Here is a 24,258-nt window from a genome sequence, read left to right on the forward strand (position 1 = left end):
TTATATGGCAGTAGTTTTTAATATTGTCTTTACTTTTTACGTTTTTTCAAAAACTGGATACACTACTACAGCCCAAAGGCGTCTCAAAGTACAACAGACAGCGCCCCAATAGTGTTTGAAAAACTGCCACTGGTTGTCTTGGAAACTAATGCACAATCCACAGTTTGGGACAGCGGGGCTGTCAAGTGTCTCTAGTTTACAGGTTGATCTTTTAGTCATTCCCAGGAAACCGTTGATTCAGGCCTCATCACATAACCAAGAGTAACTAAAACATTTGTTTTGACAAGTTGCAATTACATAAGTATTTATTTTTTACCAGTTAATGACTTAATCTATGAAAACATTTTGCTCCTTTATGAATAAATTGCCGAATGGTTGTCACCCTTTAAATCAAGGAGTTGGAACAGATATAACTGATTCTGATACAACCTTTTGAACTTAAAGATAATACTTGAAGATAATACACAATGGGATGGCCCACGAAAAAAAATCTGTATGCATGAGTCATGCATACAGTACTCAAAAGGTACTGTATGCATGACTCACGATTATGCCACAGGTATATTATATTACACACGGTTAAGGTGTTATTATGCAAAAGAAGGACTTGTTCAGAAAAAGATAATCCATATTTGATTCAGCCAGATATTTAATGTTAGGTTTAAGGTGCGTGTCAAAGTTGGAGTAAAGGTTGCAGTGCAAATTCATGATTGTCAAGCTGCAAAATAGACAAAATTTTAAAATACAAAAATAGCATTTCCGTCTCCTTCAAGCAAAACAAATACATTGAAAAATGCAACATCATCTTACAATAGACTTGTGTGTGAATAAGCATAACCAGACAGATAAGTTTGGCGGTGAAGCTTAAAGCTCGGACTGGATAACAATGAGGACGCAGTGCGGACACAAACCCTTCCCCCTCTTTTTCTGCATAGACGGCTGCTGCATAATCGTCACACTTCACTTAATATCACCAGGTAGGACTTATATCCAGACATTGAAATTCCCGTATGTGAAAAGCACAGAAGAGGAAATAAAGCAATTTATGACTGACTTCCAGCTTCACAATCAGTCCAAAACGTTCCTTTACTATAATCGGTTACATTCATTACAGGTTAGTTTGAAAGATGAACCCAAAAAAGGCAAAGGCTACCCTGAAACACATTACAGGGGCTTTATCCTGAGTTTGACAAAGAAAGCGCTGCAATGTTCTGTACAGCTAGCATGTTCAGTACAGCTAACGTGTTATCTGTACAGCTAACATGGTTCTGTACAGTTAGCATGTTCCGTGCAGCTAACATGTTATCTATACAGCTCACATGTTATCATTACAGCTATAGCATGGTTATGTACAGCTAGCATGTTCCGTGCAGCTAGATTGTTCCATACAGCTAGAATGTTCTGTACAGGTAGCCTGTTCCGTACCACTAAAATGTTATCCGTACAGCTTACATGGCCTCAACTGCTGTTCTTCTTTAGGTGATTAGTAGGCCTAATGGTTTGTGCAAGGATCACAAGTTGCCATTACTCAAATGGCACACAAGGCTGGTATTGTCAGTGCTTTGGGCTACATTTAGAAATATTAAGGCAAATTTTTAAATTAGCTTGTGGTTTGTAAAAGAAGGGCCTTTTAGGCAGTGATGAGTAATGAAACTAAAATCTATTCCAAAACTTATCAGGCACACAGATTTTTCTTCTTTTTTTTAAGAAACAACACTTGGATTGCTTGAGTTCAAAAAAATTTTCAGTCCTCACAAGCATGTTTTGGCACAATATGGCACCCCACTGTCAAACAGCAGAGCACTCAACAAGGTTACACAATGCCATGTTTACAAAACAAAAAACATATTTACGAGTAAAGGGAATGTCCATCCGGTAGCTCATCTGAATGTCAGGCATTGTCATTATTATACACTAACCTGGCTTCCTGTTTCACTTCAACCGTTTCTTTCATAACTTGTATTCATAACTAATAGTTAAACTTATGTTAAAAATACAACAGGGAGTAATTGATAGATCAGAGGTTCACAAAGTCCCTTTTATACAGGGTCCTCCAGAATGTGCCAACCCATGGCTGGGGCCTTCAATGCTCACCCCCCGCTGACTATCCAAACATACATCTGTACATGTTGAACGTTGATGTCAATCCATAGACTAAGGCCAATGAGTGAATGTTTATATATTGTATAATAGCTAAAGCTAAAATGGTTTATGATATGCGTTTTGATATATTATGGTATTACGTTGCTTCTCTGTCCAAATCACTGCTCTAGATCATCAAATGGCATTATTGATAATCAACTTAAAGGTTGAAACACCCCCTTACAAGGTCTCCATTAAGTGTCATTGGGGAACGACAACTATTAGCTCTGTAAACAAATGTACACATCTGTAGACAAGCGATTTAGGCTAGACAGAACAGAGAATGAAGCAATGGATGCAGAGTAGGAAATGTTGCCTGCGCGTGAGATCTACTTATTTATGTAAAACTTGTCTGTGAAGAGGGGATGGTGCATGGTTGCGCATCTGTAATATGTGGACGCTGGACACAAACCCATCCTTACCCATACATACCGAGGGATTTGTGATGTCAAATCCTAATCAGGGTAAATATAGCGTAATTTAGGTCAATAAAAACGTTGCTTTGCCACGTCTTGCATGAGAAACGCTGTGGCAGATCAAACATAACAATATCTCCCTATGACAAACCATGTCACAATTAATGACAAGACCAGAACACCATTACTACCAATAAGCTTCCCATATGCTCCTATAACTCTGAAATGGAGTCGGATACTTGTGATCAGGCATCATCCTTGTAGTTAACTTCAAATAAAGACATGACGTCGGTCACGTGGTCAATCAATTGCCATGCTAAGAATAACAGACTTAGTAGACTGTTATCTTAGTAGCAGTAACTACTCAGCTGCCTCGTTATGATAGGGGGCTAAATAGAAATGTTCACACAACACCAGACTCTCGGTCTATTAATATGATGTCTGGGGTTAAGGTAGCAGGCCAAAGAAGAGCAATTAGTCGGCCCTTTAGCGGCTATAAAACACCCTTCATTTTCTCTTTATGCTTCCTAAATTTAGTCCAAAGCATTTCTAAGGGGTTAATTGGCGCATCATTCATTGTTTATTTAGCAGAGCACCTTATACTCAATAATTTCAGTATTTATGAATTATTGGCTGCATGGCTGATGGAAGCGGTGTCTTGCGACGATGCTGCACCACTGCTAGATGCAAGAAGGGGTCACACTGACGGTAAGGGTGGAGCCGGAGAATGGGTGAAGGAAAAAGAAAATAGGAGGCAGTCTCCTCCCGCCTCTCCCCCAGCCGGCTCTACTCCTGCTGGTCCATGCTGCTGCTGGTGGGGGTCCAGGTGTGGCTGGGACCCGTGGTGGAGACCAGGGGGGGCGGCGCCGGGGGTCTGTCCGCCTGGGGGGGCTGGTCCGGCCCGGCGGGCTGCGGCGGGGGGCAGGGCAGGCGGGTGCTGCTGTGCATGATGTGGGCGTCCAGCATCTCTAGCAGCAGGTCGTACAGCGGCACCATGTTCTTCATCTTCATGCAGTGGAGGTGATCCATGCCCTTGTTGCTGCACCGGGAGACAGAGAGACAGAGAGAGAGAGAGAGAGAGAGAGAGAGAGAGAGAGAGAGAGAGAGATACAGGGAGATTGTGATAAAAACGTTTCCTTGACGCAAATGGTTGTTGTTAAAAAGCATATTTTTACTTAAAACAAGTAATACAACCGTTGAGTCATTTGCACAACTCAAGCCTCCCCCCAGTCTAAAACTCTGGCCCTCTTAAGGAGCACCAGAATGGGTTTGGTTCAATTAGCCTATGAGCCACAGCTGCAGACTATTACGTCTAACAGCCAGACAGGAATTTGTGCATCTTTTAAAACATGGTTTAAAACAGTGAAGATGCCATTCAAATCTTCACAGAGAGACACAGAGACCAAGACAGAGATAGGGAGAGAGAGAGAGATACAGGGAGAGAGAGAGAGAGAGATACAGGGAGAGAGATACAGAGAGAGAGACAGATACAGAGACAGAGACAGAGACAGAGACAGAGACAGAGACAGAGAGAGAGAGAGAGAGAGAGAGAGAGAGAGAGACAGGGAAAATGACAGAGAGAGAGACAGGGACAAGGAAAAAGACAGACACAGACCCAGAGACAGACACCCAGAGACACAGCGACAGAATCAATTAAGTATTAATGATGTCAAATTAACTGTGATTTAAATTTTAAATGTGATTTATGTAGTATGTGCTTTGTTAAGGATTTGTGATGCAACAAAAGAGGAATATATGAAACATGACTATTTTGGTCAAAGTTCTTTGACCTAATTAGAGAGAATCATAACTTGACACCATCAAACCAATTTGCAATTGGCAAAATGTCCAGAATGCCTCTGGACTTAACTGGCTATTCCTACAACCATTCAGTACAACAAAACCTGACCCATCAGCAGCAGCCATCTCGGTTGTTTATGAAAATGCATCAACTCTGCTGCTATAGGTCATTTTATCAAACCCGCCCCGTGTTAGATAAACGGTTGTGATTGGCCTGACCCAGGCCAGGTTTGCTGGAAACCTGTCTGAACAGAAGAGGGCCGGACGCATACGCCAGCGCAAATAAAACGTGAGCTCGCAGATTAGTCATTGGAGCCGACAAACAAGAGGGCGTCGTTGAGATTGTAAGAGTGGCTGGAACGCAAAAGTCCAGCTGATAGCGTTGCAGTTGGAGGTTTCTATGAAGAGCCATTCTAGCTGAACACAGAATCGACAGAATGATCATGGGTGTTGTTACCCCTGGAAGAGCACTGGCGGTGGTCCATGAATGAGGACGTTGTGGCTGTTAAGTGACTTGTGTGAGGGGGACTGGAGAGCCGTGGTCCGGCCTACCTGACGTGACGGATGTGGGAGAGCAGCATGAGCAGGTGGGCCAGGCGGGTGTACTGCTGCCTGTAGGTGAGGCCCGTCTTGCTGATGACCCACACCAGGGCGTCCGTCACCGAGTCCAGCAGATGCAGCAGCCTGGAGCGACCCTTTATCTCCCCGTCACCACCGCTATCGCCGCCTTCGCCGTCGTCAGACGAGCTGAGGCACATGTCTGGTGGGGACGAGGAGAGAGGTAGAGAGAGGTAGAGATAGAGAGAGAGAGAAGGGGACAGACAGAGACAGACAGGGATACAAAAAATGAAAGAGAGCGATAGAGTGACAGACACAGACAGAGATAAAGACAGAAGAGAAGAGAGAGAGAAAAAAAAGAGCGAGAGAGTGACAATTTATTATTAGACGATGTGAGCGTAACTTATGTGCTTCCGTATCAACGCTGATACAGCTGTTCATGGAACAACAATAATATCTCTTCACAATAATAAGAGACGGGGAGAGAGTGCTATTGAGAGAGGAACAACTAGAGAGGAAGCGCTAGAGCGGGAGGGAGATAGAGGGGTTGGGAACAACACAGTGTTCTCATTAAGTTATGTATGTTCAGTTATGTAGCTGTGGAACTCCCTGCAAAGCCTCCCTTCACTCACTCCCACAGAACGGAGTCTATCTAGAGCAGGGGTGCCCAACCAGTCGATCGCGGTCTACCAGTAGACCGCCGACAGATCCCAAGTCGACCGCGAGGGGTGTAGAAGGAAAAAAAAAATTCTTTTTTTTTTAATAAAATAAAATTTGCGCGGGACATATACGCGCGGTAGCGCATGCGCTGTCAACAGCAGTTGAAAGTCGTGAACAGTAGTTACGCACTCCTAAACGTTGGCATGGCTGAGGGGAAACGAGCTAAGACCTACCATTTTCACCCTGAGTGGGAGGAAGATTATTGAATATGGTTGAGAAGGTGCCGTGCGCAGACGTAATGAAACCTCCACTGAAGTCCGTAGGTTCACGATACAACCCCCCCCACCCCCCCCGCTTGAAGGTAGGTTTGCAATGTTGACACTAGGCTGGTAGATCTCGGGAGGTTGGTTACTTGAAAAGTAGATCTTGGGTCAAAAAAGGTTGGGCACCCCTGATCTAGAGCAACCATGAAAGACCTCTGAAAGCACCACGCACAAAACTTAATTGTATTAATGAAAAGCTGCACTCACACATAAAATAACACAACGCACCTGGACCCACTTGACCGTTGGAAGCACACACACACACACACACACACACACACACACACACACACACACACACACACACACACACACACACACACACACACACACACACACACACACACACACACACACACACACACACACACACACACACACACACAGATGACGCGCTGGGCCCCGTAAACAATGACAAACCAATTTTCGTCATTACACAGCCACATTAATATATTCACATGCACAAACACCTGTCCGGCGCAGACAGTCTAATGAAAACAGGTTATGGTGGTGTTGCTTTTCTCAAAAAAACAACAGTACAACGGTTTCCATGTCTGCCTCCAGTCACATACTATGACAGGGGTCGGCAACCCTAGGCACGCGTGCCAACACTGGCACGTGGCAGCATAATCATTGGCACACTTAAACCAAAAAAATCGTATTCTTTATTTTATTATTATTATTAAAAAATTGCACCGCACAATGCCCTACAAAGGCAAAGTGCAGTAACTACGTCAACGTTGAAACTGAGAAAAATGCCTTCAAAGTTTTCATACTGGCCGGCCAAACCTGTTGCAGGTACAATAGTGGTGATACTTTCAATGAATACCTTTATAGGAAGGAAAATTGTATAGAAAAAGAAAAGACCAACGATATGACCTTTGACCTCAAAATTGTAGATACTGCACTCTGCCTTTGTATTACCTCGAACAACTAGAGTGCTATTACAAAGGCAAAGTGCAGTATCTACAAGTTAAATGTGTTCTGAAAGTAACTTTTTTGCATTACCTATGCCTTTTTATTTAATTTAATAGGCTTGTGCTTCGTTTATGAAGGTTTTTGAGAGCATTGAAATTGCTTGTAACCTTCAATAATCTATTTTGTCCTTATGTCCGTGTCACATCGCAGCCCTAAACAATTGAAGAGCTTGGTTCCAACACGCTATATCCACAATTTTAATGAATTTTCATGAATCATTTTTTTATATAAAAAGGTTTTAGGTTATATCAGTGAACCTGCAGTTGGGATAGTGTTCTGTAATGTATCTTAACTTTAACAAAACAACAAAAATACTATTTTGTTGATATCACTGGAGATACACACTATAAATATAGATAGCGTTTTGAAATCAAACCCTTCAACTGGGGGGGGGGGGGGCTACTGCATGGTGGCAGCCAGTGGGAAGCTTAGATAAGTGATTCACTGGAACTCTTGGATGCATACATGTGTGTATTAAAGTAAGTATTATACAAGATTGGATATTACTGTTTTGGTGGCAAAAGACTATCAACAATTCATAGAGGTCACTCAGTTACATTAGTTTGAAATATAATAACCATAAGAACTACAGATAAGGTAGATATAATAAAAAATTACTTGCCAATTATATCCCAAACTAGATCTAACGTCAAAATGAGTGACTGCCATTTTATACAATAGAAGAAATGAACTGAAGACGTCAACTGATCTCGATGGTGGTTTTGCAATCTTTGGACTTTCTGCTTGAACTTCATTGGCTATCCTTTAGACAACGCAATATTTTACCCAAACCATGTGATGTAGCGTGTGGAATGAGAAGTAAACAACCAATCTAAATGGACATTTCATTTTCATTCAATATCGTATTTGCGGCTGCACGGCTCTCCTCAGGAGATCAGCTAACTCTAGAATGCTAAAGTAACAGGGACTTAAATGGAGTCGACTAACTAAATGAGTAGGCTGATTTTGTTATCTTCACATCAGTTGGATTAGCTGCCCCGAAACGAAAATAGTTTCAGAAATGAAGACAAGAAAGAAAACAGCGACGTGATCGTAATTTGACTATGACAGCGGTTCCAGAGTGGAAAGATGCTACAGGCTTCAGGGGAGCAGGTTGGCTAAAATGGTTTAATAGATTTAGGTCAGTTGTTGATATTTTTCCATCGTCCTTACCATTGTCTGGATACTTGCGTTTCAAAGCAAGTTCCACCATGAGTTTTCCTCAGTAGATTCGGATGGGGCTACTAAGGCAGACCGCAGTATCTACTGTGTCAAAGCCGGGTGAACAAAGGCAGAGCGCAGTAACTTCACTTACTGCGTTTAGCCTTGGTATTAGGTTGGATTTTGTAGAGTTACTGCAAATTTGACTTGGGGATATCTCTGAAACGGGACACAGTTGGACCAAGAGTTTTTGTCTCAAGACAAAGAAGGTGTTATAAAACCCATTTTCACCCTGAACTCAATTTTGACAAAATACGTAGTTACTGCACTTTGCCTTTACTACTGATTCTTTTTGCACTTTATTCTGTTTTGGGCATTTCCTCCAAGTCCAAATATGATTAAATTAGTTACTGAAAGCAGTGTTCTGCAATAGGATCAATTGAGAATAAAATATTTAAAATATTGTTGCAGGTGCCCTGTATGCATCGCCTTAACATGGTTTTGCAAAGCTGTAGATGTCTTAAAGATATTGATGTGGATGGTTCCAACATTCTCATCTATTCTTGTTTTTTACATTTCTCACAGTGCAAATATGTTTTTATTTTTGGATGAGTTTCTGAAAGTGGTGTTTTACAGGGTTCATACACTTTTGGACCAATGGATTTCCATGACTTTTCCATGACTTTAAACCAAATTTCCATGACCAAACATTTTGTGAAATCTCGGTGTTAACGTGCAAAAGTGATAAAATGTAGTATTAAAACTAACAATGGGCATACTGTATACATTAAATGACACAAAATTGAGAGACAATAGTTTGATTTAAAGAATGAACATTTATAAATATACTGGTTGCATTCACAGCACTGACATCAATAAGAGCTTTAGTATGCAGAAGCATCCGGCTAGTGCAAACATTGATTTCCCTTTTCTAGTGCAAAATGTAACGGAACAGTTGGCAACTAACTCTTTGACCATTAATCAACCAAAACAATTTCACATTTAAACAGCTTTATAAAACACGATGTATTTTGTCTTAACATCGGCGCCATCACATAGCCTCACATGTAAATCCATCTGTTTGGACTGTAAATAACTATTCAGGCTTTTGTCGAAGAGAATGACGTATGCCCTTTGCTTCATTACGTTGGACAACGTCAGACTCCTGAAGTGGGGAGCGAGACCGAAAGAGCAGAGGAACGAGCATTTGCTTTCGCCACAAGCAAACTGTGTTGCTATCTGGCTATCGGGGAACATTCTTTGAAAGAGCAGGCTAGCATCTTCAGATGACTTAAACGAATAATGCGAATTAGCCACCTTCAGTGCCCACATTACCTCCGCAGTAGACCAAAGAGAGAGTCGTGCTGTTTGCCGTAGCAGTTGCCCTGGCTGTGGTGGTGAGAAAGCCGGTGCTGCTCCGCTAGCAGCAGCGCTCTGGTGTTTAGCGCCTTTCGCATGGCTCGTTAATGCCGCCTCTCCCATGTTAGATATGTCAAACGTTTTGTCACCACATAATTTAGCTTCCTTCAACAAATACCTCAAACAATTATTTGACTGTACAAATAGAAGTGCACTGATAAATACGTGCAATCAAGGCACTAACATAGTCTAAGGCTACTTAACACATAAACATATATCCATGATTGTGCCATACAATGAATGCAGAGGCTGAGCTGTGCTGTACTGTGGTGTTCTTCATAAGAGGAAACGGTGGTTTGGAAAGGGCTTTGGAGGCTTTACATGCCATGCTCTTCTCTAATAGGAAGGTATGCACATGCACTTGCATGAATAATGTTACATTTCTCTGATTAATCACAGACCGCCTCCGGACCTCCCACACACATACTCACTGGAGTTGAGCAGGATCATGGCCTTGAGGCAGACGTACTCCTCCTTCTGCAGCTTCAGTTCTCTGAGGCGCGCCGTCGCCGCCACCAGCATGTCAAAGATCTCCACAAAGCCCTGCACACAGCTGCCCTCCTCTCTGGCAGGACGGACACACACACACACACACACCTCTGATACCTTGGCCAGCAGTAGCCTGGCAAAAATAGCGTAGAGCAAAATGCATAGCACCAATCAGAGCAACAGAACACGTCATACTTCGGGCAGCCATCTAGGTTGATAGATTAGGCCTTATCGGCACTACCATAGGGTCATGTAACAAACCTGCCTCTTATTAGATAAGTGGTTATAACTGGTCTGACGGCTGAATGGTCTGCTAGTAGTCTGTCCAAACAGCCAGATGCATATGCTAGAGCAAGGTCCATAGATCTTTATATTTGCGGAGCGCACTCACTAAGAACGGAAGTAGTAAAAACTCAATAATGTGAAGCTAGCTACTAAAGTCTGCAGTTAAGTTATTCTTTTTTTTGATTTATTTTTACTGATTGCATTCAATGGTGCACAATGTAGCACAAACAAATTACAATCGTAAAATTTTACCATAACCATGACATTCAAACAAGTTACAAGATGTTCGTAAACAATGTGTCAAAAGATGCTCCAAACAAGGAAATCTTTTCTCAACTGTGAATTATGTTAGTTGTACATTTGTAATTTTCTCTCTTGTCGTCCATTGTCCATGAACTATGATAGTATAATTAACAATCTTTTTTTTTATTTTAAAGGCACCTATTGAAAACTCAATATAGTTATTTACTGTTATTTGGGACATTTGCTCTAATTTGATCACTTAAGGGACTGTTTAATATAGTTACGTTTTCTCTCCTCAATGTTAGCTGGAGAAACCCGAGTGTACCTGCTCAGACAGAGGTCTGGGGAGAAGATGAGCTGGCCAGGGTGGTCTACAGACCTCCACATCAGCCCAATCATCAGCACCTCCAGCCAACAGCACTCCAACAGGTGCACCTGGTCCAGCAGGCTGAGCTCCACAAACCCTGGGATGACGTGGAGACGTCAGATGGGTCACGCACGCACACCCACACCCACATAGACAGACATACAACATTCGACAGCATTAAGTTCCTGGAGGTCCACATCACCAGAGACCTCACCTGGGAGGAGCACACCAAGCAGGTGGTGAAAAAAGCACAGCGGCGCCTATTTCACCTTAGGCGGCTGAAAAAGTTTGGCATCACTGCCTGGTACGGGAACTGCACTGCCCAAAGCCGCAAAATGCTGCACAGGGTAGTGCGGACAGCTGAGAGGATCAGCGGATGTGAGCTTCCCTCCATCCAGGAAACCTACAAGGCCCAGTGTGTCAGGAAGGTCCTCCGAATCATTGGGGACCCCAGCCACCCCAACCAGAAACAGTTTGAGCTACTGCCGTCAGGGAGGCGGTACCAAAGCCTAAGGGCCAAAACCCAGAGGATGAAAAACAGTTTTTCCCCAAAAGCAGTCAGACTCCTGGAGAAACACACTACCCCCCAACCATCCACACACACACCACAACAACAGACTGGTATTTAACCATCTATTGTATTTGCACAGCATTTATCTATTGCACAATAACCCTACCTGTGGCTGCTATCACTACCACTTGAACACCCTACACTTCACACTTTATTACACCTCATTACTTTTTATTATTATTGTTGCTGCTACTTACTTATTTATTTTTATACTTATTTTATATTTTTTACTTTGTTTCTCTTCATATGGTTTCTTATCGTTATTTATTTTTATCTTGTACTGTTGCTGCTATGTGAATGTTGAGGAATCAAGCCTAAGAATTTTACTCTTGTGTACTGTACAATAAGATGTAATAAAAGTAATTCTGATTCTGAAGTAATAGGCAAGTAATTCAGCAGTAGCTGGGCGTTAATATCTCAAACTTAAACGTATTTATCGTTGCTTTATTCCCGTTCGCACTATTTCATAATTGACCACCAACTTCACGTCATAAATCATGCTCTGCTCCTTCTCTACTCTGCATCCATAGTGGCACTGCTGGAACCTTTTTGAAAGAAGAACTTTGAAATGTTTCTCCTTGCATTGGCTGTGGCAACAAGCTCCCTGCTTCAGGAGTGCAAAGTAACTAATGGCTTGAAGCGTTACAATTAAGATCACACTCTTGGTTTTGTTGAAAACATACAGTCCAAATCTTAGATGGAACCAGCTTTCCAGACGTTGACAATTTTCTTATTATTATAAATGACATGATTATCAGACAAGCATGAAAATGAACTATATTACAACACCTCAGCAAAACTACTACAGCAACAAACCAGTTTGGTGCGTACTGATTCCTGGCCCAACAGGCCTCCCAGAACACCTTTATACCACGGCCTCCGGCTCACCACATCACACAGGAAACCAAATCACATTTAAGGGGTCACGGCGGCCTTCACAGCCCCATTTAGATCAATTGGCTAGTTTGGCCACTAATGAAGGGGAAACTGCAGTGGCACACACACACACACACACACACACACACACACACAACCTGGAATCTTCTTGGCCCAGCTGATCATGTGAACCAGCTCCTTGTCGGCGAGGCGGGTGAGTGACATCATCACGCCGGCCTCGGTCAGCGGCCTCTTGATGTCCCCCAGGAGGTAGATGTCTGGCGGCTCCGCCTCCATGATCCGCTCGATCAGCTGCTTGGGCGTGAGCACAGCGGAGACCAGTTCCACCAGAGCCCCTCCCCCGGCCGCTCCTTCGCCGCCCAGGGCCTCTCTCCTCGGACGGCAGGCCCCGCCCCGTGACGACCCACGCCCTCCCCGCCGCAACTGGGGGTTGCGGATGTTGCTGCGCTCTCGCCGCATGCCTGAGACAAAGACAGAGCAGAGTCGTGGGGCCAGGAGAGGGTCTGCCCTATATTTGATGTGTTAAGAGCTGACGTGGCCTTAAATAACACCTCTTCATTCTTTCACGTGGACATTTCCCTGTGTGAGATATCCTACTTCACTAGGAATGGGAGGGTTTCACCGACTCAAATTCTCGGTACTTACAGCACCATCGGTTCCCAGGACAAACAATAAAATTAACATAATATATTCCTAAAAACGCTAAGTGGGCTGCAGCAGCAGGGTGGCATACAAGTACAATGAGCTGCAGTCCATTTAAAGATATTTGGTCATGATAAAGACAAGGTGAAAATAGGTGAGGCATATTGACAAAACAAGTCAATAAAACCAAATGGAGAGTTATGCTGAAGTTACCAAAACTTGATCATATTATCATATTTGCAATGTATCCCACTTTATAGCATGCATATTTGTAGGTATATTTTAGTACAACTTTTTGTATCTGTATATTTTTCTTCATTTAATATCAGTATCGCATTATTACAATTACAATTGTAAGTATTGTTAGCGGGCCATGAAAACAAAGGGAAGGAGAGGATACACACCACACTTGGTCATGCCAACTTCATAGCACTTGCGGAGACGGCAAGCCTGGCAGCTCTTGCGGCGATTCTTGTCGATGGTGCACTGGTTGGTGGCGGGGCAGATGTAGTCCGTGTGCCCTGGCGACGAGACAGGGGAGCGCGTGAGACAGAATGTCTTAGAACAGGTCAAATGCAGCCTCCATTCAACCTGTTTAATAGTCATTTTTAATACTCTATACTCGCAAAATGGATCCCGATTGATTCATGAGGTTTTTTTACCCAAAGTGATTCGTTTGAATTTAAGGAGTGATATTATGCAACCAGGTGTGACTGTGATAAGCCATTACAAGCCGTTTTAAAATCAGTGTTTTAGTGAAATCAAAAGTTGCAGTGTCGACCTCAATGTATGATGGATAGATCACCAACATTTGTTAGTCCACTGTGTAGGCTGGTAGACTGATCTATTCAGCAGACATCTAGGGGGACACTCCCACTTGGGTTGTGCCAATATTCAGACGGCTTGTAAATGGCTCATCACAATAGCACCTGGTGGCAAAATATCACACCTTTAAGTCCGACTAGGTTGAGCAATTCAATACTAGTTTTATAAAAGAGGAGTAGTGTACATACGTACTGTATATTATACAGACACTGTTGGAACAAGCTGATTGACATCTAATCTACACATAATTTCCTGACTGTGACTTCACTGACTGAAACTTAGTTTTCCAAAGATCTGTAAAGGCAATATTTTAATTGGGTGATTAATGAAAGCACTTTTTCTATTTTTCAACCTTGACTAAACCAACTGTCATAGCATATTTGGAAATACTATTTAACTATATTATGATTATACTAATAATCAAAAAATGTCCTCTGATAATAATATATAATAATAATAATAATAATGTAAAAGCATTACATATTTGCTGGGGTTGCTGTATCATCACTTATTACGTAAAGGTTACATCAAATATATGTCCAGAAGCCATAAACAGGAAGACAAGAGAGTAGGGGGCAGACTGAATCGTATAATAATAATAATAATATTATAAAAATAATATTAATAATATAAGCAAAACATTACAACCGGTACGATGAGGTAGTTTATAATAACGTTACTCCTCTTTTGTTTTCCTGTTTGAACCTGCAATATGTGAAGGGACTTTGTTTGACCGGGAGGAGTTGATTGGCTTTGCTCTGGCAGTGTAGCTAGTTCACAAATAAGAGTGTCACAAATAAGAAAGCTTGTTTTTAGCTGGGTTTATGAAAACCATAAACCAATATTACAATCAAAAGGTAGGATAGGCTGTACCTTGCCTTGATTGGGTTAAGGGTTCAAAATTGATATAATGGTTTATTATTATATCCTAAAATAAGAAGAATGAACAAAAACAGGATTATTTCGCCTTATTTACGCCTATTTCCACTTTTATTCTAATACAAATAGTTCTTTGGCCTCAAGAAATACAGATAAAAATACAAATAATGGGCTCTCTGCACATCGCTAAAAGAATACGTCACTCTGACCGCCTGGAGCTTTTTGAAAACGTAAGACTGCTGGCAATGTTTGGAAAGCAATTACTATCCAGCCAAGGCCAGGCAGATATTCAGTGTGTAACGCAAACGTGATATCGCGATGGTCTCACAAGGCAACCCTGTGCCTCCTCTCTCTCTTATCTCTTATGCACTGAATCTGTGGGAGTGTGTGTGCGCACAGACACACACACACACACACACACACACACACACACACACACACACACACACACACACACACACACACACACACACACACACACACACACACACACACACACACACACACACATAAACCAAGACCCAGACTGGACCAGCATACCCTGGATGCTCCTCTTGAAGAAGGCCTTGCAGCCCTCACACGACCAGACCCCATAGTGGTAGCCCGACGCGTAGTCGTGGCACACAGCGCAAAAGTGCAGGTCAGCCTTCCCCCCTGACGACACCACACTCTCCTCGCTGTCCTGGGGGCACTTGGTCAGGGCCTTGCTGAAAAGATGAGAGGGAACGACACAGAGTGAGAGATAGGAGACGGGTGGGAGAGAGGCTGAGGGAGGCATTCATGAACTGCAAAGGAACATTTAGTGCAACAATAACTATGCTGGCGCGGGGCGGATAGCGGGGGGGGGGGCAGGGGTGTAAAGATGATGCCAGGGTTATGAGTTACGCTGTGAACATTGATAAAGAGGCCTGGGGAAGATATGTAGATATCTGACCCTGAGTGAGTCAGTGAGTGAGTGAGAGAGGAAGTGGCAAGCGGTGTTTGACAAGGTAGGGTTCATTTTAGGACCAACTGTCTGGTACTCTCTCGTGTAAGGAGCCCCTCTGAGCTCTAATGGCAGAAAAAAAGGTGTTTGTTATCTGTGACCTATGATTTGTTTTTTCACAGCAGAGAATCAAGTGGACCAGATTTATAAATCAGTTGTTTTTTTTAACCATGTGAACCCAGAGGAAAGCCGTAGTCCATACTGGTGGAAAAAGAGTGGGACATTTCTGTACAATGTGATTCATGCTGTTATGAATAAAACATGGGCAGATCAGAGGGGGGTGGTCGGGGGAGGCCGGCCCCCCCATTTTAACATCCCTGCACCGCTAAGAACCATCTGCGACATGGAAACAAATGAGGGCGAATTCTAAATGAAAACCATGTGTCATAATAATAACTTACATACAATATTTTGTCAAAGACAAATCTAGTCGTAGCTGGTCTACTTCACCAATCATTCCTTCACACAGTACCCCACACAGTACCCCATTATGTTACGAACCACACTTTGGGTCACACCCCGGACCGAGTAACACAAACTGAATGTCAGGACTTACGTTGAAAACAGACGTTTTATTTTGTAGACGCTGCCTTGTACATGGCGGGACGGTTGTTAAATCAACGAAAGGAAAGATAATAAAACAGAAGGAAAACCCTAACTATCCCTAACTCTGGGGGACCCAACTTGTCCTACTCAGAAAGTAAAAGGGAATGTGAATTAGTCGGGAACTATATCTACTCTGCTCCAACCTAACCAAAACGTGAAAACAACCATCTCCAACCAACAACGTATAAAGTGAAGTAAAAAGCAATAATGTTCCCACATGGGAAAAGGACGGCACTGGACCGCAAATTACTAACACAAGAGAAACTAGTTCACACATGAACGATCGGTGACTTCCTTGTATCGCGACGGAGAAAAACAGTAAGCGTGCGGGACCAGGAACGAATTCCCCCCCCTTGCAGTCTGGGCTGGGCGGTCTTTATAGGCGACGTCAGGCCGCGGCGGGAACAACCAGCCTATAGGAGGAAAGGAATGCAGAACAGCGCAGCTGCGCAAAATCTCACATTTGTCCTTATAGGAACGTAACACCCCCACCCTTAAGAAAATAAATTGGGGGTTAAGTTTGTAAAATCAAGCTGAATATTTACAAAAATACAAATATACACAAATGTACATAACATTTCTTTTTTCTTTTTTTTAAAACATCTTAACAAACAATTTATTTACACTAATCCAGACGCTAAACCCTAGACAGGGCATCTGCCACCACACCACCGTGCCCCTTTGGAGACCATTGAATGGATCTCCATCGTTTTAGCAAGCCCCTTCCAATGGTGCAATTCTCCCAGCCAAGGCAGTGGACAAAATAAACACTTCAGTCCAGTTGGCTAAGCCAATCCTCACTCTGAGTTCTTGTTTGCCTTTTATTTGATGAACGATGGGGAGACCCTTCGCAGAAATTGTCATTAGTATTTCAAAAGTGTGATTATATATACAAACACATTTTTCAACTGTCGTTGTCGGGCTATGATTTGTTATCAGTTCGCTGGGCAGTGTAAATCGACTTCAGTGGGCAGCAGAGGAATTTACAAATTATGCTTTTTAATATTTATCGATATAGCTCAGGGTACCGAATTGAGTTGGGGGCTTGTTTTGTGTATTTAATGTAATCAACGGTAATAGAACATTATGTTAAACAACCTCTTCTCTTGTCAGTCCCAGCTTCTTTCAGACACATAACAGCCCCATCATAGCCCCACGTAGAGCATAGTACACACAAGGACACACTGAGCCACCGCCCTCACCTGCTGTCTGCGAGAACGCTTTCCTGTGGGGACAGCTCTGCCCACGAACCGTGGAGGGGCTGAGCGCGTTGGCAGGACAGGGCGCGGTGAAGGGGGATGGCCGGTCCCATGTGGGCGTGGCCTGGCCAGAAGAAGGAGGGGCTGAGAGACTGCCGAACGGGCGAGCGATCCGGTAAGCCGGGGCCGGCGTAGCTGAAGATGGTGGGGCCGTAGAAGGGCACGGCGCCAAAGTCATGGCCCAGGTCGGTGTAAGGGGACGGGATGCATATGGGGTGGCTGGAGTCCAGGGCCAGGCTGGGGGAGGGGGGGGATCTGAGGACGGGGGTGAGGATGTGGGCTGAGCCCATCTTGCTGGAGTGCACTTCTTGCAGCTGGAGAACTGGTTGCTCCCGCTTTGGGGAGGAGGTTGCCATACCAACCCCAAAGAAATGTGTAGAGTAAAAGAAATTGAATGAAACTATATCATGATCGGAAATACTAGACTAAGGCAGCATTAGTAAAATGGGGTTGCGTTGTTACACATGATTTACAAATCAAAGATGTCATGGTACATGGGTCATCGGTCTAATCCTTATGTCCACCTGCTGAAGGGTACCTTCAGGTCTTTGCTGTGAGCTAAAGGTGAGAGATGTTCGACTGTCAACATTAGATGTCCGGCTAGCATCGGTGAGGGAGTGGTTCTCTCAACATGAAGCGCTCAACACAGAGCCCTCAGACATGATGGGAAGCTGCTCTGAAGTCGCAGATCACAGGAACACTCCAGAGGTCCTAGAATAGACACAGGGAGTTGGAAAGTTGGTTACAAAATGAAACATTCCTTCACAGTATCAATATTGATTCATTACTATGGTGCGTCTCTGTGAAAATTTAAAATATCTGAAAATGTTTCTTTGTCCACACTGAGTGTGGACAAATGTACCAAGTAGCCGCTAGAACAAATATGGAGAATGGCACACACACACACACACACACACACACACACACACACACACACACACACACACACACACACACACACACACACACACACACACACACACACACACACAGTTAAGAGATAAAAGAGAGGGAAAGGGAGTGAGGAGGTATGGAGTGACCTGAGGACATGCATTTCTTACGACACAAGTCATTTACATAATAATTGATGGTGCAGCAACTTCAACGGTTAGTTAATCATCTCTGGAACAGCTGTCGGTCACTGTCTGGCCATTGTTGTCCTAGTCTAGGGGATAGCAAAAGTCCATCTTGTTCATTGTCTTCTCTTTTGTCTACTATTACTTTGCGTCTGCAAAAAATGATTTTACAAAGTTCAAAGAACTGAATAATAAGGAAGCACTGATACTATTTATAGTTTTAGTAGACCAACAACATCAATAAAAAGTATTCCTGCCAGCTAGTTACTATAGTTATTGCTTGCAAATCTGGGGTAGCCAGGTAACAAACATCAATCCACTCATGATTTCTCTCCTCTGTTCAACAGGGTTACTCAGGAATCTGCCACGTGAAGGGCCAAGCCATTAACATAAGTAAATATAGGTTTGATATTTATTTGATTTGTCTCAATATTATTTGTGTGAACAGACTAACTAAAATCTGTGCCCTCATTGGAAATTTGTGTGCATATTTTTTATGTGTGAATATATTGCCAATCCACTTGAACCTATCGATAATCCCTGTGTACATTTGTAATTTGTATGGATATATTTTTTTCAATGGCTCACCGACCGACCGATTTTCGGAAGGCGTCTACATCGCGAGAGTGGATGAGTGGAACGCAAATCAAGTACGGTTTACATCTCGACATAAACACCATCACTGATGAACCCGGGGTATTAGCAAACCAGCCAAAGCCCTTAAAGTGGCAATCTCAAAGATCTCAATTTCATTGTGTTTGGCGACAACTATTGTGAAAAAACTCAGTGCACCACTACAAACAGGTGGGTTGAGGAGCGGGTCTGCTGCAGTAGGTCTACCAGACCCTCTGGTGGGACCACCCATGCTGGGGGATGGAAAGTAGCCACTAACTGCACCACCATAAATGCATAGATGGTTCATTTATAAATTGTTATATTTCATATAAATCTTTATATATAACATGAGCAATTGTTCTCAACCAAAAATGTTCCTAGCTCATTGAGATACATTAAAAAACAACAACAAATGTACATGTGGCCCATATCATCCATTGTGGGGACAGGAAGCACGGCACCAAAGCGTACATCCACAGGTGAGTAAACTGACTTGACAATTGTAGGTATAGTTTAGTTTAGTTTATTGTTTATTTGTCAGGGACCATGTACAATTCACAGTCGCACCAGAATTAACCTCACTCTAGTTTTCCTTCTGCATCATTTCCTCCAAAAACCTGCCCAAATTTTTTGGTCAAATAATTGGGAGAGATCCTTACTTTGACTACTTGACAATAGTCCATTATTTATATTAAAAAGAAAAACATCTCACTTTAAGCTTCCAGGAGGTTTTCCGGTAAATTAAGACAATTATGCTTTTTTATGTCTTAAACCACCATTTACATGTAGCAGGGTTTAGATGTCCATAAACAGATGTCGTTAGATGTGTGTGTGTGTGTGTGTGTGTGTGTGTGTGTGTGTGTGTGTGTGTGTGTGTGTGTGTGTGTGTGTGTGTGTGTGTGTGTGTGTGTGTGTGTGTGTGTGTGTGTGTGTGTTTTAGGGGGAGGGGGGGAGGATCTTTTGATGCTTTGACCTTGACTTGAGATCTACCTCCTGACTCGTCAACCCTCCCCTAAAAAAGGAGTACTCCAACCTAAACCTGAGCTAAAAAGATTGCGATAGTGAGACAGAAAAATACATACAATGTAAAATGCTGATTATTAGTATGAGACATGTTTGTATCATATTCAGCAGTTTACTGTTATTCTGTCTGAAGAATCTCTGATGATGAATCACTCAAAATACAAAAAAATTAAATATTCCCGTTATACTTGTAAACAGATCACATGTATACGTGGCACACGTACACAAACACACACATGTGGCGAAACACTTTCCCGGAAAACCACAGACGTAGAATACAGCCAAAATAAGCCGAAATGTGGAGCGAAGAGAGGGATCCCGGCCACAAGCCAAAGGTTTGTCCATTTTAAACAAAAGCCCAAGGCCACTGCAATGTTCCCATCCTCCATTCTCGTTGACTCCCTAACGCCGGGCGGAAGGGGAGAAGGTAAAATGTCTCTTTCAAGAGGCTTTGCAAAAGGAAGTGCTTATATATTGAGGGGTGAGGGGGGAGGCTGTCGCTACGGATGCAAGTTGAAAAACATGTGTGAGACGGATGCAGGAATGAGTATACAAATCTATTTTTGTATAGCATTTTTTGCTGCATATTTCGTATAGGGAGCAAAACAAATATGCTGCCCTGAACTCCCTCTTTGAGGGAACGCATGAGCCAGAGAATATATTTGTAAAATAATATTTTAGATGAAGGTGGTTGAATATGGTATTGAGACTTTTGAGGACAGCAAGAAAAAAACAGAGTGAGCATAAATATGGTATGGGGTTGAAGATGCAGTTGTATCATGCATACAGCTGTTTCACATTGATCGCTTTGGAAATGACTTAAAAGTGTATTCCACTCACATGAACAGAAGCTAGGCTACTGTACTATGCTAATGGACCAACCAAAAGCCAATGCTAACCCAGAGACGGCACTTATGGATTAGCAAAGATGAGTTTGGAAGTTAACAATACGTCTGAATCTTAGTAAGACAGGCACACACAGATTTACAGATATTGTGGTGTATCCCTTTAAGTTTTGCTAAACAAGCACTGCCATATACTGCCTATCAATGGATTCACACTTAAATTCAAATTGACCAGTCAGGAATAGTACTTGAATAGGAAAATGTTTGAATATATAGCTAAACAACTGAATCAGGACCAAAATTGATTTATTTCAAGTGCTTTATTGTTGCAACAGTTGTTCAAGGTTCTACCACACAATACAATTTTGGGTGGGTTGCCAATAGGGAAGAGGGTTGCCTTATCATATCTTGATAGTTATTTGATAACCATATATTAATATATTAATAATATATTAATTCTATTAACTCTACCATTAACTTCCCTTTCCCATTTCAGTAATTCAGTCATTTGCATGTCTAAGAGATTAGTGATTTATGAATAAATGGCTTTATAAAAGTTGCTACAACAATTAAAGCCAGGCTGCTCAGCCATGAAAGTGTTCTTCGAATTTGCCTTGCCTTGTGATTTTGCACAGAAATTTGGTTTTAATGGTAGGGAGATGGAATTTCTATGGCACCCATGTCCTCAGCAGAGCAAAGCTTTTTTTCTTTGTGGTTCCAGTTTTCGAACCTTCTGGAGAGCAGAGATCTCTCAAGATGTCATTCCGTGTACACATATGCCCTGCACATCAGAGCTGAGGCTGCACGTTAAATAGCCATAAATATTTGGCCTATGCCATTCTAACAGAAAGTAGCTTGTTCAAACCAGAACGTTCATTGTTTATTTCACTAAGAAAATCCAATATCTCACCCTTTCCAGTGATATCAACGATCTATCATTTCACAAAAAACAAATACACATAAGTAGTCATTGTCACTATCACATTTCATTTTTCATTAAAAACTTTTGTTTACCGCAGAAGCAAAACCTGTGGCTTGTGTAATCCGTTAACGCCATGATATTAACAAGCAACATGGGAGGTTTACAACACCCTTTTCTAATTAAATGGTTAGTTTAAGGAAATCTAATAATGTAAACTTGGGGGTGAATAGGGTTTGTTGGGAGCAACTGAGGTCTTACTTGGAATACAATCTGCCAGCTGGCAGATCAGACGAGCTTGTTTACACAATGGTAAGTTCTTTCTGAAGTACTCTTGGTCTCATACGGCTTGTTCAGATTGAAACCGGCGGTATCATCCTCTGTAAACACAGCCAGCTACTGCAATAACGTGAACACGAACACATGAAAGAACCAAGAACTCAAAATTAGAACCATTTTTGTTAATGTGATATGTAATATACAAGGGGTATCACGTTAATGCAAAGTGAAATCCAGATGTTTTCGCACACCAGCGATACGACCATATATATACTGTCAGAATAACGTGATAGCAGGCCCAACTGCAGCGAGTCAGTGTTTCCGACGTATTGTTCAGCTGTCAAGTGCCCTGGTTCATAGTACGAGCAGGTGGAAGGTCCCATCAACGCCAAACAGATTGCCATTAAATGTGTCTGTTTGGTTTCGCTTGTTCCTGACTCAAGTGAATACTCGAAGCAAAGGTGCGAACAGCTCACACTCTGACCCCGTGCTGCCTGATATGAATGCTGCGTGTTGTCAACAGACGCTTAAATGGAGTCCTACCTTCAGTCACCGGTCCGGGAGCACCAGTTGCCAAGTAACTTGCTTTTCATGTTTGGCTGCTTAAGGGTAGGCTAAAACAACCGAAAAAGCCTCTCTCAAGTGTCGTCCGTTTCAATCTGTATCAGTCGAGTCTATTCGATAAAAGCTTACTGTCTCAAAGTGCAGATATCCGGAGCAGTGGGTGAGTTTTGTGATGCTGGGACCGCACTACCAGGCCGTTGCTTTAGCTCTCCATGTCTGTCTGCTTAACTTAAGGCGCGAGACGTGCGGGGACATTCTGCTCGCAGAGGGCTACGTCACAACAAACCAAACCCGCCTCGTGCCCGCCTTCAACTGGCTGCTATCTCGTCTGGGTTTTGTTTTGCCTCACAGTCGCACGTCCCGTTTGAAGCAATGCATCCGTGGGTTGCGAGTGCGACTTATCTAATCTTTTGACTATCCATAAATAAAGCAGTTCGGGTGTATCCATTTTGCTTTATTTATGGAAGAAAAAAGGGGGAACGGGGTGTAATGCAATACATTGTTGTTTAATCGTTTGTTGTGCCTAAAGGTCCCACGGCATGAAAATCTCACTTTGAGGTTTCTTACATAAATAGGAGTTCCCCTGGCCCTGGCCTATGCAAGCATATATGTAGCAAAATTCTAATGGAAATGCAATTTGCAATTCAGTAAGTCATTACATTATGCGATTGACAATTCATTATGCAATTTGATAATGTAATTTGTAAAAACGTTATTCAAAGTGTATCTCAAAGTGACAATGAAATCCTCAATAAAATTATAACAAAAATAGAATAACATTTTGTAAAAGATTTTGCAAAAAGTTTTGCAAAAGATTATGTAAAACGCTTTGCACGCCCTTCTCCGGTGCGATCCGGTGCAGGCATGTTGGTCGCTCTTTCGTACCCTGCATCCCGTTGGTCGCTCTTTCGTACCCTGCATCCCGTTGGTCGCTCTTTCGTACCCTGCATCCCGTTGGTCGCTCTTTCGTACCCTGCATCCTGCAGGTCGCTCTTTCGTACCCTGCATCCCGTTGGTCGCTCTTTCGTACCCTGCATCCCGCTGCTCCCCTAGAGCTCCACGCGTGGATGATCAGCTGATCTGACGAGGAAGTCACCTAGTTCCCGCCCAGACGCGATTGGCTGATTTTTTTGCAAAGCGTTTTAGCATAATCTTTTGCAAAACGTTTTGCAAAAGTTTTTCAAAATCTTTTGCAAAGCGTTTTGCATAATCTTTTTCAAAACGTGTTTTGCGGATTGAAAGGTAATTTGAATTTCGCAACACATGGAGCGTGTCGAAGTGCATTGCAATCACGGGGACGCTATAGCTTTTCAATTTGAATAAAGGAAATCCAAAAATTTGTCTAAATGTTAATCTATTTTTATTGTTATAACTTTTGCAAATTCTATTGAGGATTTCATTGTCACTTTGCATATTAAAATACACTTTGAAT

General features: G+C 42.6%; 1 protein-coding gene across 7 annotated transcripts; it reads right to left on the minus strand.

Moving 5' to 3' along the window:
* Positions 1-627: 627 nt before the first annotated feature.
* esr2a (estrogen receptor 2a) lies at positions 628-23,733 on the minus strand. Of its 7 annotated transcripts, XM_030345029.1 has the most exons (11): positions 22,806-23,096; positions 22,245-22,382; positions 18,044-18,216; positions 17,449-17,840; positions 15,196-15,362; positions 13,356-13,472; positions 12,447-12,770; positions 10,800-10,938; positions 9,889-10,022; positions 4,911-5,118; positions 628-3,597 (listed from the first exon to the last, which is right to left on the minus strand). In XM_030345029.1, the coding sequence occupies exons 3-11, from the start codon at positions 18,110-18,112 to the stop codon at positions 3,345-3,347; spliced, it is 1,803 nt and encodes a 600-aa protein (XP_030200889.1). In that variant the 5' UTR covers positions 18,113-18,216; positions 22,245-22,382; positions 22,806-23,096; the 3' UTR covers positions 628-3,344. The 7 variants fall into 7 exon arrangements, with proteins under 7 accessions (XP_030200889.1, XP_030200891.1, XP_030200890.1 ...); XM_030345031.1 differs by lacking the exons at positions 22,245-22,382; positions 22,806-23,096 and adding an exon at positions 23,712-23,733; XM_030345030.1 differs by lacking the exon at positions 22,245-22,382 and having other exon boundaries at positions 22,956-23,102.
* Between the last annotated feature and the right edge of the window lie 525 nt (positions 23,734-24,258).

The sequence above is a fragment of the Gadus morhua genome, chromosome 21, assembly GCF_902167405.1.
Source record: "Gadus morhua chromosome 21, gadMor3.0, whole genome shotgun sequence".
Taxonomy (NCBI): domain Eukaryota; kingdom Metazoa; phylum Chordata; class Actinopteri; order Gadiformes; family Gadidae; genus Gadus; species Gadus morhua.